Source organism: Podarcis cretensis (assembly GCF_951804945.1).
Source record: "Podarcis cretensis genome assembly, chromosome: 6".
Taxonomy (NCBI): Eukaryota; Metazoa; Chordata; class Lepidosauria; order Squamata; family Lacertidae; genus Podarcis; species Podarcis cretensis.
Window position 1 is genome coordinate 80263422 of NC_137175.1, and position 16347 is coordinate 80279768.

Here is a 16347-nt window from a genome sequence, read left to right on the forward strand (position 1 = left end):
GCTATCATATCACCCCTTAACCTCCTCTTCTCCAGGCTAAACATGCCCAGCTCCCTTAGATCTTTGCTGTTTTTCTTTTGATCTCATGTGGATTTTGTGTGCACTAAGACTTCTTTTTCTTTATATTTAGATATTTAAGGTAAAGGTAAAGGGACCCCTGACCATTAGGTCCAGTTGTGGCCGACTCTGGGGTTGCGGCGCTCATCTCACTTTATTGGCCGAGGGAGCCGGCATACAGCTTCTGGGTCATGTGGCCAGCATGACTAAGCCGCTTCTGGTGAAACCAGAGCAGCACACGGAAACACCGTTTACCTTCCCGCCGGAGCGGTACCTATTGATCAACTTGCACTTGGATGTGCTTTCGAACTGCTAAGTTGACAGGAGCAGGGACCAAGCAACAGGAACTCACCCCGTCGCGGGGATTCGAACCGCCAAACTTTTGATCGGCAAGTCCTAGGCTCTGTGGTTTAACCCACGCTACCCGCATCCCATTTAGATATTTATGTATGCATAAATAAAACCCAAAGTTTTGCAGATTTTTATATTTAAAAAATGCAAGTCAACAAACACTAAATGAGCTCAGTCGTCCTTGAACAGTGGTGGACTGTGGGGTGGGTGGAAGTGGAATGGAACCACTGGAACTCTGACCAGCACTGCTTCGTGCTGAAACACTTTGCTACAGGTCCCATGTGTCGTGTAATAATGCAGTCCATTCCTGCATAGAACTGTTTGCTGGAGGAGTATCTACAAAGACAAGGGAATCGATCCCTGAGTCCAAGCAGAATGACTAAGGAGTCTTGATAATCATTCATCATTTGAAATCTTCATTGCTTTGCCCGAGTCAAAGTTGGCGATCTACACCCTGTAGGAAACAGTAGTAACTTCCCCAACTAAGCGTGAATAATGAACCATTGGGATTAATGTTTGGAGATAGGGTCATACTGACTCTTACTATATTGTTTGGGCTTATTTATGCAATAGTTACGGGTTACAATTTCATGAAGAGAAATCTAGCTCTGGGCGACTCCTGGTGACCTCAAGCACCTTAGAAAGCAGTTCTCACGGTTCACATGCTGCAGGGAGCTTTTGTTTTTGCTTTGCCACCCAAATCCTTGCACCTGTGCAAATATGAAAGCTTGTTTTCCTTTGGTGCATATCAGCAACCAACCTTGCTTTTGCTCATGGTTTCATTGATCGACTTTTCAAAAGCAGGTGTTGCAAGACCATCTTAAATTTTGGCTGTTTTATTTCAAGGAACTGTAAAGCTGATTATATTAAAGGAATCGGCCTTTGAGTGTGGATTGGCAATAGCTCTGACCATATTTGCAGCACCTCCTGTGATTTGCCTAGTTGGTGGCACAACAAATTCTCTTTTTAGTGCAATTTAAAATTCCAGATACACATCAACTTTTCCTTTACATTAACTTACATCTTATACTTTATTCTTCTATATATATATGCATACTCTAAATATTTGTACTATTAAAATCCTATCAACCTTCTCTTTATATATAATAACTCCTCTACATACCGTATTTTTCGCTCTATAACACGCATCTGACCATAACACGCACGTAGTTTTTAGAGGAGGAAAACAAGAAAAAAATATTCTGAACGAAACAGTGGGTGCATGATTTTTATGGTTCATGCTGTGGCCACAGACATGTGATCTGATGGTGAGTTTGGGGTAGCCCAATGCAAAAATCCTGAGGATCCATGTGGATCCATGCTTTGTAACCACGTTTTAAGTGGGGAGGGAAGGAAAAGCACTCAAGGGACAAGGAGCACGCATGGAGAAGGAGCTTTTCGGCGAGCTGAGCGGGGAGAAGGGAGGGAAAGAGTACTGTTGCTTTAAAGGTATACTTAAGGTACTTGCCCTGTGCCTGGGTTTTTTTTTCCATTTAACAGTTTGCAGCCTTTTCCTTCCGCTCCTTGTTTTGAGGCAGAATAGATTTGAGCAAGTGAGGAGGATTTGGATGGCAGGGGATTCACCATTAGCTGTGTAAAAGCGCTCCTCCTTGTAGCCTGAGTGATAAGCAGCCACCAGCAGCAATAGAGTGGAGCACAAAAAAGCGGTAGGGGCACTAGGACCCAGACAATGCTCGAATCTATCCTGCCTGAAAACAAGCTGCTCCCTCCCAGCGGATCAGCTGAGACGCGGGGATTTGCGAAGTTTTCCCCTCTCCCTCATCCCCAGCCTTTTTTTTTAACTTCCTGGTTTTCACTGCGTGGCTCAGAGCTCGAGGTTGGTTTTATTTTGCTGCTGGTTGCTTAAATTTTATCTTTCCTGCCGTCCCTCTGCAGCCTCATTGCTCTGTTTAGAGAGCGCACGGACCTTTGCTAGCGTCTGTCCCTCCTCCCGTGTAAGCGGCTGCTGCCTGCTTTGCTGCCATGGCTTTCCTTCCCTCCCTCCGCTCCAGGTCACTTTAAAGCAAGCAAAGCGAGAGCCTCCTAGAGTGTGTAAGCGGCTCCCGCTTTGCTTGACTGACGGCAGCCATGGCTCCGATCCGTGCATTCGCTCCTTAACACGCACAGGCATTTTCCCTTACTTTCTAGGAGCAAAAAAGTGCGTGTTTTGGAGCGAAAACTACGGTATTTTGTAATTTTGTGAAATTTACTCTAGACACATCCAAGTTTTGACTGGGGAACCCTGTTTACACAAATAGTTTTTTAAACAATCCCATTCTTTTTTAATCCTTAAGCTCGAGTGATTTCTTATTGCTTCTGTCATTTTGGCTAGTTCGACATACTCACACACTTTCTTTTGCCATTCTTCCTTAGTTGGAGTCAAATCCCCTTTCCAGTATTTGGCAGTTAACACTCTAGCCGCAGTTGTTGCATAAAAAAATACTCTCTTGCTTTCTCTTGAGATGTTTATTGACATTATGCCCAGTAGGAAGGCCTCTGGTCTTTTGGGAAATGTTTGTCTGAGCATTTACTTTAATTCTTCATACACCATGTCCCCCCCCTTTTTTTTTTTTAAATTTGGAGGCAGGTGGTGGCACAACTAGTTCTCTACCGATGAATTCTCTGACCGTTTTAAAATCCTCAGCAATTCTGGAACAATTACTTTCCAGCAAACAGTCCTGTTCCATGGTAGTGATAAAGCTTCCTTTCCCTTTCATTTTTCTCACACTTAACCGTCATTCATTCATTCATTCATTCATTCATTGTATTCTTCCCTTCCAACAGGGAGCTCAAGGCAGTATTTGTCCTCAAAACAGCCCTTTGAGGTAAGTTGGGCTAAGAGATGATGATTTGCCTAAGGCCACCTGGTGAGCTTTGTGCTTCAAGTGGGTCTTTAAAACTTGGCCTCTCGGGTACCAATCTGACACTCTAACCACTACATCTCGAGCCAAAGAATGAGCAGTGGTCTGGACATTGACACAGAGGGCCAGGGTGGCCAGATCAGATAGGCCAATGAGAAAAGCGGTGAGGGCACTGGAACTGAACCCCCATGAGCTACAGACTCCAGTTGTGATCCCCTAGAAAAGAGGTGGAGAACCTCAGGCCTAGGGCTTCTGTATTTGGTGCAAGAAGCTGTCCTCAAGCCACACCTTCTACCCCCCTGGCTACCCTGGCCTCATTTCATACCCTCCTTGAGTGTCGTCTCCCCCAGCTGGACTGTGCTCTTGAACTCTGCTTTTGTTTGCCTTGAATGAAGGATGTGTGAGTGTGCGTACGAATTAGCCTACCGTACTGAGGTAAAATTGACATAAACCGTTCCACTCATTTTTGTCACTGGCCTTGCCCAGCCCTGGCATGTGCATACTCTCCATTATTTCTCCAAAGTAAACAGGGATGTCCTATTCAATGACGACAGTTTTATTATTTATACCCCACCCATGTGACTGACATCCACTCTGGATGGCTTCCATCATATATAAAAACATCATAAAACATTAAACATTACACAACTTCCCTATACAAGGTTGTATAGTTACTTATCTCCTTGCCTCGTGGGCCGCATAACTCCACACTCTCCAACATTTCTCCAATAAAAATAGGGACGTCCTAAGTGGGATGAGCTCCCGTTGCTCAGTCCCAGCTCCTGCCAACCTAGCAGTTTGAAAGCACGTCAAAGTGCAAGCAGATAAATAGGTATCGCTCCTGCGGGAAGGTAAACGGCGTTTCCATGCGCTGCTCTGCTTCGCCAGAAGCAGCTTAGTCATGCTGGCCACATGACCCGGAAGATGTATGCCGGCTCCTTCGGCCAGTAAAGCAAGATGAGCACCGCAACCCCAGAGTCGGCCACGACTGGACCGAATGGTGAGGGGTCCCTTTACCTTTAAGTGGGACATTCTGGGATCAAATCAGAAATCGGGATGGCTTCTGTAAATTGGGACTCTCCCTGGAAAATAGGGACACCTGGAGGTTCTGCATGTGGCCTCCAGAAGAGAATGTGACCCTTCTGCAACCTCTTCAGAGGCCAGAGCTCTCTTGACCAGGGGTCTCCTGCTTCCCCTTGCCCACACAGGCAATAAACCCAGTTGGAACTAGCAGAGGCAAACAAGTACTTGGTTCTGGGACAGAGGGCTGTTCATTTAAGTCTCTCCACTCCTTGGGAAGGAGGCAGAGTTTGGAATCAGAAATCTGTTGGAGCAAGTCATCTGCTCCGTGGGATCTGTCTAGTATACCAAGAGACCTTTCTCTCAGTATCCTTGCTCTCCAGGACATAATTCCTGAATTTATCATCTGTATCAGGAGTTCCCAAACAGAGATCCATGGACCACCAGTGATCTGTGAGCTGCATTCAGGTGGTCCATGGTGTATCTGTGAAGAACAGAGCCTCCAAGTGTCCCCATTTTCCAGGGACAGTCCCGGATTTACAGAAGCTGTCCTGCTTTCTGATTTGATCCTGGAATGTCCTGCTTTTCCTTAGGATGCCCCTATTTTCATCAGAGAAATGTTGGAGGGTATGGTAGGATGTCCCTATTTTCATAGAAGAAATGTTGAAGGGGCCGTCTCTATTTCATGGAGAGTATGAGTACAGTGGCTGCATTAAATGACCATACCGTTTTTTAATTGTATTTTGATTGCCTCTTTTATTTCTTATCTTGCATTGTCTATTTATTATTGTAGTTTCTACTGTATTCTACGGAATTAAAACTGAAATAAAATTAAGATATGAGATACAAAACACATAAAATGTAGAAGAAGCATTAGAAATATAATTAAAGATCACACAGCATTTAGCACAGCTCATTGCTATTGCTGAAATAGGCAGAAAAATCATTAAGTGGTCCACCAAGAGTTTCAGTGATTTTCAATGCTCTGCAGGGGGCTGGGAAGTTTGAGAACCACAGACATACCGGTACATATCAGCTCTTCTTAATGAGTTTCCACTCAGGTTTATAACAGAACACTGCCAGTGACTATCAGTCACTGCTTTGAAGCTCCTAAGATATCTTCAGTACATGCTTATCTTGTCATGTTAATATATTAACAATACTAGCTTGACTAAGTTTCTTCCTTTTTCTTTACTCAATATTTCTAAGAAACAGGCAACAATGAAGTCATAAAATAAAATGTTACTAGGAAGCTGTTTAGCCACTAGTGCAGACAGTTCTTAATCTTTCTTCTAATCTCTTAAGGGTAACTTTGAAATGCAAGTGTATTCTAAACTTTCAGAGAGGTTAATATAATCAAGGAGATATGAATCTGAAGTCATCTGTTGCTGAAAAATTACCTTTAAACCTATCATTCACTTATCAGAATCTTCTGGCTCTTCAACAAAACTGGTAAATATGGAGATGTCTGTCTCTTTGGGAATTTGTGTGTGTGTTTGTGTGTGTGTTGGGAATTGCTCTTTAGGAAAGTACTAGACTTTGTGGCTATGGGTAGTAATCAGCTAGGTTTTCCTCAGAGCAAACCCTCCAAAATTAATGGATCTAGTGAAGTCATGCTTGTTAATCTCACTGGGTCTAGTTTGAGCAAAATATCCGAAGCACATTTTTCAAATCAAAGAAAATGTTTACCCCTCACTATAGTGACAATTCTCTTCACCCTTAACAAATAAAAGAGCCCAGAATTCTTTGAGAGGGGAAATGTGTTTTAAAGGTATTGTGACTAAGCAGCCTTAGTCATGTACCACCCTTTGTAATTGTAGGTTATGCTTCTCATACAATGTACTTTGAAAACTCCTGTTATATTCCACAGAGTATATAAAAGAGCCTCTGTTCCTACAGACTCCTAATTTGAATGTTTAACACCAGTACAATCCCTGGAACCTATGGCAGACTGGGACACTTCTCTTATGGGTAATTGTGACACATCTTGATTAATACAGTTGACATACAATTTGCTTAGGTACAGAAGTGTTAGGTCTTGACTATAGGGAGCAATTGATTATATGTGGAAGTGAGGTTGCAATGCGTATAACTTTTGGTTGCTGTATCACTGAATGCATATGCTAGTGCGGCATGCTACCCCAATTATTAATTACTTGATTAATTATATTTCTATACTGCCCTTTGTCCAAAGATCATAGGGTAGGTTACAATATAAAACCACAAAAATACATACCATAATAACAAACAAAACCGATACCACACTGCGGTACAGAATGGCATAGATCAGGGGTCAGCAAACTTTTTCAGCAGGGGGCTGGTCCACTGTCCCTCAGACCTTGTGGGGGGCCGGACTATATTTTGGAAGAAAAAAAAATGAATTCCTATGCCCCACAAATAACCTAGAGATGCATTTTAAATAAAAGGACACATTCTACTCATGTAAAAACACGCTGATTCCCAGACTGTCCGCGGGCCGGACTGAGAAGGTGATTGGGCCGGATCCGGCCCCTGGGCCTTAGTTTGCCTACCCATGGCATAGATGGTTTAATTAGCCAAGGGTCTAGGAGAAGAGGAATGTTTTTGCCTGGTGCCAATGTAGCTGCATATGGGCAGGGTACAACATGATGATGATGATGATGGTGATGATTTAATGAAGGTGCCAGGCAAGCCTCCCTGGAGAAAGCATTCCACAAGCAGGGAGCCACCACAGGAAAAAAAAAGTCCATTATTGTGTTGTTAAATAAATATGAGCATCCTTAAGCCTACGGTCACCTCCTTCTAAAGTAAACCAAATCTGGGTAAGCGTTGTGGCCCTGCAACATCTTGCAGCTTGGAGAAGTAGGGCAAGTATAAAAGAAAGAAAGAAAGAAAGAAAGAAAGAAAGAAAGAAAGAAAGAAGAATTCACCATGATGGACAACAAGTAACAAGCTCTGAATGGTGTAACCTACGAAAAGGGATGATTGGCATTGTATTGAAACCTGTGTGTGTTGTGAAAAAACATGAGGACACCAGGAGTCACTTGCACCGTCTACTACAATTCACAGTATTTGCAATGACACTGATTCCAATTAATAGGTTCCCATTAAAATATTCTCCATGCACATAATAATTTTCACTTTGCAAGTGTGGAATGGCTCCTTCTGTTGAAAGGAATAGGAGAGTGTGTCCATGCAAACTCTTCACGGTGCATACAAGTTCATGGATTCAGCCTCTGAATGTCTGTTCCCAGGACTATCTAATCTATTTAGCTGCGAACACAGACATGAATAATCACACGGAGCCTTATCCTGTGGATTTGAAGTTATTAGCCAGAGAATTTGGTCTGTTATCTTCACCTGTTACTTTTGTTTAAACCACCAAACGGAATGACCTTTGATTAAATATAGCCAATTGTGTTGAATGCATCATGACTGAAGTGTACTTTGATCTGCAGCAAGAATATAAATAGAAAGGCAAAGCAGAGCACTCAACAACGGCAATTGTCCAAGACAACATGAGGGTCTTTCTTCTCCTAGTTGCTTTTGAGCTTTCTTGGGCTCAGTATAACCCAAATACAAAGCCCGGGAGGACATCAATTGTCCATCTCTTCGAATGGCGTTGGGCTGACATTGCTCTGGAATGCGAGCGTTATTTGGCACCTAATGGATTTGGTGGAGTCCAGGTAGGCAACTTCTATTCAATATTTGCTTGTCACAGTTTATTTGGACCAAAGACAACAAGTGGTGATTTCAATATAACTAACAACTGGAAATAATAGGTGCTTACAGGAGAGTACTTAGACCAGTCATTGGAAACAGACCAAGGTGAAGGACTCAAATATAGTTAATGCTTAATGGTTTAATTCAGGGGTAGCCAATATGATACCCTTGAACTCCATGTCATAACCTGCAGATTTTGCTGGACTCTTAACTCACATCAGCACCAGACAGCCTTGCCAAAGATGATGAGAACTATAGTTAAGCACCACCTGGAGGTTAGGATGTTAGCTACTCCTGGTTTAACCAATGTGTCTGAACCAATAAGACTATTGAAATACAATGTCAAAATGACAACCGAAGCTTTTGAAATTTGTTCGGAATGTGGGACATAGCCAACTTGGCAACATCCAACAATGTAATTTGGGGTAGGAAAAAACACCCCAAATAATATTTTGGCTAAGGCTTTATTTATAGGTCTGGTTTAGAGTTAAGCAAACCACTCCATGAATAATGGCGTGTGGAAAAGAAGATGGAAGCATTTTGCTTTGGGCTTCATGATCTTTAATGATTCTTCTGTGCATAACAATGAGACACTCTTTTAATATTAATAGAGATAATGGATAATGAAAACTACTCTACAACTTGCTAAGTAACAAGACCACAATTTTGCCAAGAATTAAGTTAGCAAGGAATGTATAAAATTAGCTGGTAAGCCAGACATCGCTATTGTCCAGCCAAATGATAAAGAACTTCTTTTCACACTTCCCCATTAGAGCAGAGTGGTCCAGTGCAATAGGAGAGTGATAACATTCTACTCCTCGTTTCTACTCCTCAGGGCAATATAAATCAGAGAGGGAGGGAGAGAGATAACAAGAGGTAACTCCATGCCTGTTTTTGTTGTCTTTTACAACATGCAGCATGGAACCTTCTGTATCCATGGAGTCTTTTGGAAACCTGGTTTTTCCTGTTTCCCTTCTGAAAGGATGGGTGAATTGGAAGCAGGAACACCTTGCTAGTGGAGCCAAGAGAGATTTCCCTGGCTTCTGCCTAGCAGGAAGTGATGTTTCTGGCCATAGTCTGTCAGGATTCTTGGGATTTGTAGCATTCAATTCATTTGAATCAAGGGCATAGAAACATTAAAAATTCTGTGAATTCCAGAAGGAAAGGACACTCCTGACTTTGTTGTATGAGTGTCATTTCCAAACACGTAGATGCCTGCAAGGCCTCCCTGTTGCTTTGGGTGAAATGATGCTGTCAGGGAGGGATGGGGGCAGTTCCTCTCACATTTGGTTCTTCTGAAGACTCTCTGAGGAAGATTGGGAAAGCTTTCTGAGGAGAATTTACTCATCACTTGTTTTGTATTGTCTGTACATATTCTGGCTATGTCAACCACAGCCCACAATAACTTAAGCAGCACCATCAGCTCTCTACTAAATTGTTGAAATGGTATTTATTGGTGTGTGGTGTTTTAATATCTCTTAATTCACAGATCTCCCCTCCAAATGAAAATCTTGTTATTACAAATCCATGGAGGCCATGGTGGGAAAGATACCAGCCCATCAGTTACAAGCTATGTTCACGATCTGGAAATGAGAATCAATTTAAAGACATGGTGACCAGATGCAACAATGTTGGAGTAAGTGGTTTGGAAATCCTGTCTATACCTGTAGTGGGGAACTTCAGATCAAATCAGCTATGGTTCTATGCCAGTGACATGTATTCAGTTAGGGAGACAATTATTCCAGGGAGATGGCTGGTAAAATTCACTTGTCACCCCAACAAGCTAGGGATGGGTGGAGTCTGCCTAACTCGATTCAGAATGGACCCATTTCAGCTGGATGAATTTGGAGGACATCCCCTGGACACCCTTAATCAAATGTAAAAGCAACACTAATCTGAATCAGTTCTGAGAATGCAACAGGATTTAGAACCACTTTGTGATCAAGAGCCCTGTCTGCTCTCCCCTTACCTTTCCCAAACTAACTAAAGTTAGTTACTCGAGGGGTAACTCTGCCATATGTAGGGCTTCACAGTTTAACTTTCAAGGATCCTGCAAGCATATACAAAATCATCCAGTCCCACAAAAAGCTATGGGAAATGTCCAGAAAGGTCAGAAACCATGGAAATGGCATTTGCTGTGGTTCCTGGGAGCCCCCCAAGAGCTACTGTGCATGTTCTCTATGTTGGGAGACATAGAAAACTACCTTTCCTTTAACTTCTAGTTAAGTTAGTTATACACAATGCTGTATAAGCACGTGTGGTCTAAATAGTGAGGCTCTTTTATTATGGACAGCTGTCTCTTGGAACCTAATATTGCCATTTCAGTAACTTTGTGAAGGAGGAGCAGGAGGGAAAACTCTAGGGTTACTGCAAGGTCAAAACAGACCTCTTAATGAATTTTAAATTGTGTTTCTCACTTATTATATGCATGTTCAATGTCTCCTCTGCATACATTTTAAAAGTAAATAAAGGAGGAATGGCCCAGACTCTAGAGGAATGAGCCCATGAAATGTGCTGCTTGAAAACCTTCCATCACTGACACAAAGTGCCTTGTTTTAATTTACCGAGATTTCTAGTCAACCCCATCCTTAAGATGTGGAGTGGTTAACAGATCAAGCACCTGCAAGACAGAATTAATATTTCACCTACATTAATAACACTTCTCACCATTCTCCAACTTAACTCTGAGCACTCTAGGCCATCCCAAACAGATAGGTCCTACGATCCATCCCAAAATGCCCTCGAGCTTAGACTTTGGGAAATCTGCAGCAGGAAAGCGTTCCGTAACTGGGGAGAAGGGCAGCCACCAAGAACATCTCTCTTCATTCAGTTGGTAACTAAGCACAGATGGTATGATTAAGAGAGCATCCACAGTGGAACTCAGTGCCTGAGAAGGGACCCAAGAGAGGAAGCACTTTCTAAAGTATGTTAGGACTTCATAGGGTGTAACCAACTCCTTGAATTATGCCTAGAAGAGAATAAGAAGCAATGATAATAAATACAACCTGGTCATGCCTTTTCTGTACTCAGGTATATATTTATGTTGACGCTGTAGTCAACCACATGTGTGGAGCTGCTGCTGGATCTGGCACCCACTCTACTTGTGGAAGCTATTTTAATTCAGAGACCCACGATTTCCCTGCTGTCCCGTACTCCGGCTGGGATTTCAACGACTGGAAATGCAAAACTGGAAGTGGAGAGATTGAAAATTATGGTGATCCTTACCAGGTGAAGTTCTTGCATTCATTTTTTTTACCCACTTTCTCCTTTCTTCCCTTGTATATTTCTTCTCTTCATCATCCTTATGCAGTTCCTCTTCTTCAATTCTTTTCTGCATAGGAGAAGTTGGTTTAAATGTGACACCCAACCCACTAATGATAAACTGGGCATCTGGGATAGCTCAGCTGGTAGAGCATGAGACTTAATCTCAGGGTTGTGGGTTCGAGCCCCATGTTGGGCAAAATATTCCTGGCCTAGGGGGCCCTCGTGGTCCCTTCCAACGCTACAGTTCTATGATTCTATGAAACTGATTTCTCAAAACAACCTCTCAAAACAGGTCCGCGACTGTCGCCTCGTTAGCCTTCTCGACCTTGCGCTCGAAAAGGACTATGTGCGCTCCAAGGTTGCCGAGTATATGAACCATCTGATTGACATTGGAGTAGCAGGATTTCGAATTGATGCTTCCAAGCATATGTGGCCTGGGGACATGAAAGCATTCTTAGACAAGTTGAAAAATCTGAGAACGACTTGGTTTGCTGAAGGAACAAGGCCTTTCATCTTCCAAGAGGTACTTTGACGGTCTGTTATGCTGAAGACAAGCATTAAGCACATATAAGGCTAGCTTGAGAGGACGGCAAGGGCAGACATTTGAGATGTAGAGCTGATTTCAGAGCATACAAAAAACACTTTATTTTCGACTCATATGTTGCTGTATCGTAATAACTTTTCTTCTTTTCCCTCAACAGGTAATTGATTTGGGTGGAGAGGCAATTAAAGCCAGTGACTACTATGGAAATGGCCGGGTAACTGAATTCAAATATGGTGCAAAACTGGGAACGGTCATTCGCAAGTGGAGTGGAGAAAAGATGGCTTATTTAAAGTAATTCAATTTTATATACTTCAAAGCAAAACTGAATACCGAAACTTAGAGCCTTGTACATATTGAAATTCAGCGTTTAGCTAAATTTGGCCCTTTCTCTCTTTTCTTCAGGAACTGGGGAGAAGGCTGGGGTTTTATGCCTTCTGACAAAGCCGTTGTCTTTGTAGACAATCATGATAACCAGAGGGGGCACGGTGCTGGTGGATCTGCCATTTTGACTTTCTGGGATTCCAGGTAAGGAACACTTTGAGACTTGAAGCCTGACTGGCTCCTCCTCCCCACCCCACCCCTGAAATAAATATAAATCTCAATTTCTGATCCTCCCTTTCATGTTCATTTTCTTAAAATATATCTTCAGGCAATACAAAATGGCAGTCGGCTTCATGCTCGCTCACCCATATGGTTTCACCCGTGTGATGTCAAGCTTCCGCTGGCCAAGATACTTTGAGAATGGAAAGGTCAGATTCTATTGTGTGATAACAAAGAGCCTAAATAAATTGGCAATGGGCATTCGTTATTTAGTTTTAAAGGATGTGCACCCCACTTTTCTAGATGTGTACCACATTTTCAAAGAGGTCTGCACTGAGAGCCGGTGTGGTGTAGTGGTTAAGAGCAGTGGACTCATAATCTGGTGAACCGGGTTTGCATCCCCGCTCCTCCACATGCAGCTGCTGGGTGACCTTGGGCTAGTCACAATTCTCTGAAGTCTCTCAGCTTCACTCACCTCACAGAGTGTTTGTTGTGGGTGAGGAAGGGAAAAGGAGATTGTTAGCCACTTTGAGACTCCTTAGGGTAGTGATAAAGCGGGATATCAAATCCAAAGTCTTCTTCTATATAGGTGGCTATTTCAGTTTTCAGTAAAATGAAATGGGGTGGTGGAAGGAAGGAAGGAAGGAATATTCCAGGGAGGTTCAAATCTTTCAAGGCTACAAGCCTAATCCAATTGATTTGAGAGTAACTTCTACTGAGTTCATTGAGATTTATTTCTGAGTACACATGGTTGGGACGCAGGTGGCGCTGTGGCCTAAACCACAGCGCCTAGGACTTGCCAATCAGAAGGCCAGCGGTTTGAATCCCCGCGACGGGGTGAGCTCCCATTGTTCGGTTCCAACTCCTGCCAACCTAGCAGTTCGAAAGCACACCAGTGCAAGTAAATAAATAGGTACTGCTCCAGCGGGAAGGTAAATGGCATTTCCGTGCACTGCTCTGGTTCGCCAAAAGCAGCTTAGTTATGCTGGCCACATGACCCGGAAGCTGTACGCCAGTTCCCTCGGCCAGTAAAGCGAGATGAGCGCTGCAATCCCAGAGTCGTCCGCGACTGGACCTAACGGTCGGGGGTTCCTTTAACTTTACCTTTACACATGGTTATGATTACACTGTAATACTCCAAATGAATCAATTTATCTTAACTTCACTTTTGGTATGGTTGCTTTGTAATGATTGGGCATGTGGTGTCCCTGAAGAATAATCATCTGCACTCTGAAGCACACTTGCAGAGAAGGTATGGTGGGCTTGCAACGCTTACCTGACCTCCCTTTGGCAACGCTGCTGCTTCACACCAGGATGGGGGGAGGCTGAGGTGGTAGCAAGGTTGACGTGGTGCAAACATACTGGCAAGAGCACCAGATTAGACTCCATCGGCCTAACTGCACCTCACCAACCTTGCTCTTTCATCTGATGGTATGCACCAAAAATGTAGCCGGAGGAAAGTCAGGTGAGCAGTGCAGGCTAACCATGCTGTCTACCACTGGGTTTTATTTATTTGACTTGAACTACTTATGGAATGCAGGTGCTAACTCTGTCCTTCAGTCTCATCGGCATCATTAATATGCACCTTGCTCCACAGAACCAACAATCCTACACATCCTAGAGATTGACCAAGCCATGTGTGTGGTCTTGTGCATACAGCAGAATGTCAAGGAAGGTGGTAGATAGTACTGTACTACTTCAGCGTATCAGTTTTGAATGTTCCTCCACATAAAACAAAAACCCTGACTGAAACAGACAGTAAAAGTTCATCCAAACCAAGAAAAAACCCTAGTGTATTAGTTATTGAGGTGACAGCCAAGACTGTTGCTTTCTGTGAACCAGACAGAGGGCCTTCTCGGTAGTGGCGCCCACCCTGTGGAACGCCCTCCCTTCAGATGTGAAGGAAATAAGCAGCTATCTTCTTTTTAAAAGACATCTGAAGGAAGCCCTGTTTGGGGAAGATTTTAATGTTTAATGCTGTATTGTTTTTAACACTTTTAACACTTGGAAGCCACCCAGAGTGGCTGGGGAAACTCAGCCAGAGGGGCAGGGTATAAATAATACATTATTATTATTATTATTATTATTATTATTATTATTATTATTATTATTCTGTGCTAACTTTCTACTGGTAGGGGTATAAGGGAATATCATGATATGATCCTCCATCTGAAGTGGCATCATCCATTCTAACATATTGGGACCCTAGCAGCTTCTCAACTCATTATGTTACATGTGTAGACCAGGCCTTTGCCTCCCAGAAATATGATAACTTGCAAGTTTGGTTAGTTTATACGTTCCAATAAATGTGTCCTGTTATTATTTTTCACCTCTAATATTTATGTTTTCTCAATTCTTTGACAACTAGGATATAAATGACTGGGTTGGACCTCCGAGCAATGGGGATGGGTCTACCAAATCTGTTACCCTTAATCCAGACACAACCTGTGGCAATGACTGGGTCTGCGAACATCGATGGCGTCAAATAAGGTTGGAATGTGCACATGGCTTAATGGCTACAAGCCAACACATAGATTAGCACTCTTTCAGTCCCCTTAATCATGCTTATCTCTTTATTGCACTTTGGCATGTTTGACTCTGTTCTACAGTACATCAATTACCAATGAACCCATTTTTCCCCCTCCAAAGGAACATGGTGATTTTCCGCAATGTTGTGGACGGACAGCCATTTACCAACTGGTGGGACAATAACAGCAATCAAGTGGCATTTGGCCGTGGCAACAAAGGATTCATTGTCTTTAATAATGACGACTGGTAAGTAGGAAGAGATTTCTCATGTGTTTAAAGCAGAGAAGTCTAGCTGGCACCTAGAGCTATACAGAATCTAGCAATAATGTTTAAACCAGCCTTGCAAAGCACCCCAGAATCTTCCATAGAAGGAAGGATGCAGTGGGCAATTGAGCATCATCAGTTTTATCCTTAGAAAAGCAAGGATGGGGCAAACTGAAATCTGACTTTATTATTAGCAACGGCATAGCAGAATGGACCCACCAAGGTAGCTTAGCGTGCAAAGCTTGATGATAAAGGATAGCTAACTACATTATCATTATTTTTGACTCTCTTTTTAAAACAGGAACATGTCTGAAACTCTGCAAACCGGCCTCCCTGCTGGCACTTATTGTGACGTCATTTCTGGGCAGAAAGAAGGCAATGGCTGCAGTGGAATTAAAATCCAAGTCAATGGCGATGGCACAGCTTATTTCCAGATCAGCAACTCTGCCGAAGACCCCTTTGTCGCCATCCATGTCGATGCTAAATTATAGCTCGGGGAGAGGAATGTCCTCACCTCGGTTTTGCTTTCCTAAAGCACTTCTGAGCGAGATGGAGTAATTTTGGAATCCCTCAAAAGAATAAAAAGTTGCAATGCTCACATGGATCTGCCATTTGTTTCCCTGATAAAACAATGCTTGCCACCAACACACACACACAGAGCCCCCATCTATCTAAAACAGCCCACATGTAGCCATTCTTTAAAGGAGAGCAAGAATGCATAGAGCAGTCGCCAAGAGAGTCAGTGTGGTGTAGTGGTTAAGAATGGTGGACTCGTAATCTGGTGAACTGGGTTCGCGTCTCCGCTCCTCCACATGCAGCTGCTGGGTGACCTTGGGCTAGTCACACTTCTTTGAAGTCTCTCAGCCTCACTCACCTCACAGAGTGTTTGTTGTGGGGGAGTAAGGGAAAGGAGATGGTTAGCCGCTTTGAGACTCCTTAAAGGGAGTGAAAGGTGGGATATCAAGTCTAAACTCCTCCTCCGCCATGTGGATGATACCAGCATAGCAGTGACTTCCATCCCACCGACTAGCTGCAACTAGCTGGCCAACTTCTAGTGCAGAGTGGGTGCTTTCATACTACACACTACATAGTATAGGCACTGAATGATGAGATTGCTAATCAGAGGCTGTTTTGAAAAGTCCTCATAGTGGCATCAGAATGCATGGACTGGCCCTATGCTATACTTCCAGGTTTCTCCTGTGTTCCCACCGGCTG

At 43.2% G+C, this 16347-nt stretch overlaps 1 protein-coding gene and 1 long non-coding RNA gene across 2 annotated transcripts in view; one reads left to right on the top strand and one right to left on the bottom strand.

Annotated features, from left to right (window-relative positions):
* Nucleotides 1–2471: 2471 nt before the first annotated feature.
* LOC307218882 overlaps nucleotides 2472–16347 on the bottom strand; it is a 173771-nt gene continuing 159895 nt past the window's right edge. The window contains exon 4 of the long non-coding RNA XR_013840070.1: nucleotides 2472–2587. This is a non-coding gene — a long non-coding RNA (uncharacterized lncRNA). The remainder of the gene's footprint in view (nucleotides 2588–16347) is intronic.
* LOC307218743 (pancreatic alpha-amylase) lies at nucleotides 7702–15730 on the top strand. Its single transcript, XM_079981535.1, has 10 exons — nucleotides 7702–7954; nucleotides 9481–9627; nucleotides 11022–11219; nucleotides 11548–11778; nucleotides 11957–12090; nucleotides 12202–12324; nucleotides 12449–12548; nucleotides 14708–14829; nucleotides 14989–15114; nucleotides 15434–15730. Exons 1-10 carry the CDS (start codon nucleotides 7787–7789, stop codon nucleotides 15621–15623), a joined length of 1539 nt encoding a protein of 512 aa, XP_079837661.1. The 5' UTR covers nucleotides 7702–7786; the 3' UTR covers nucleotides 15624–15730.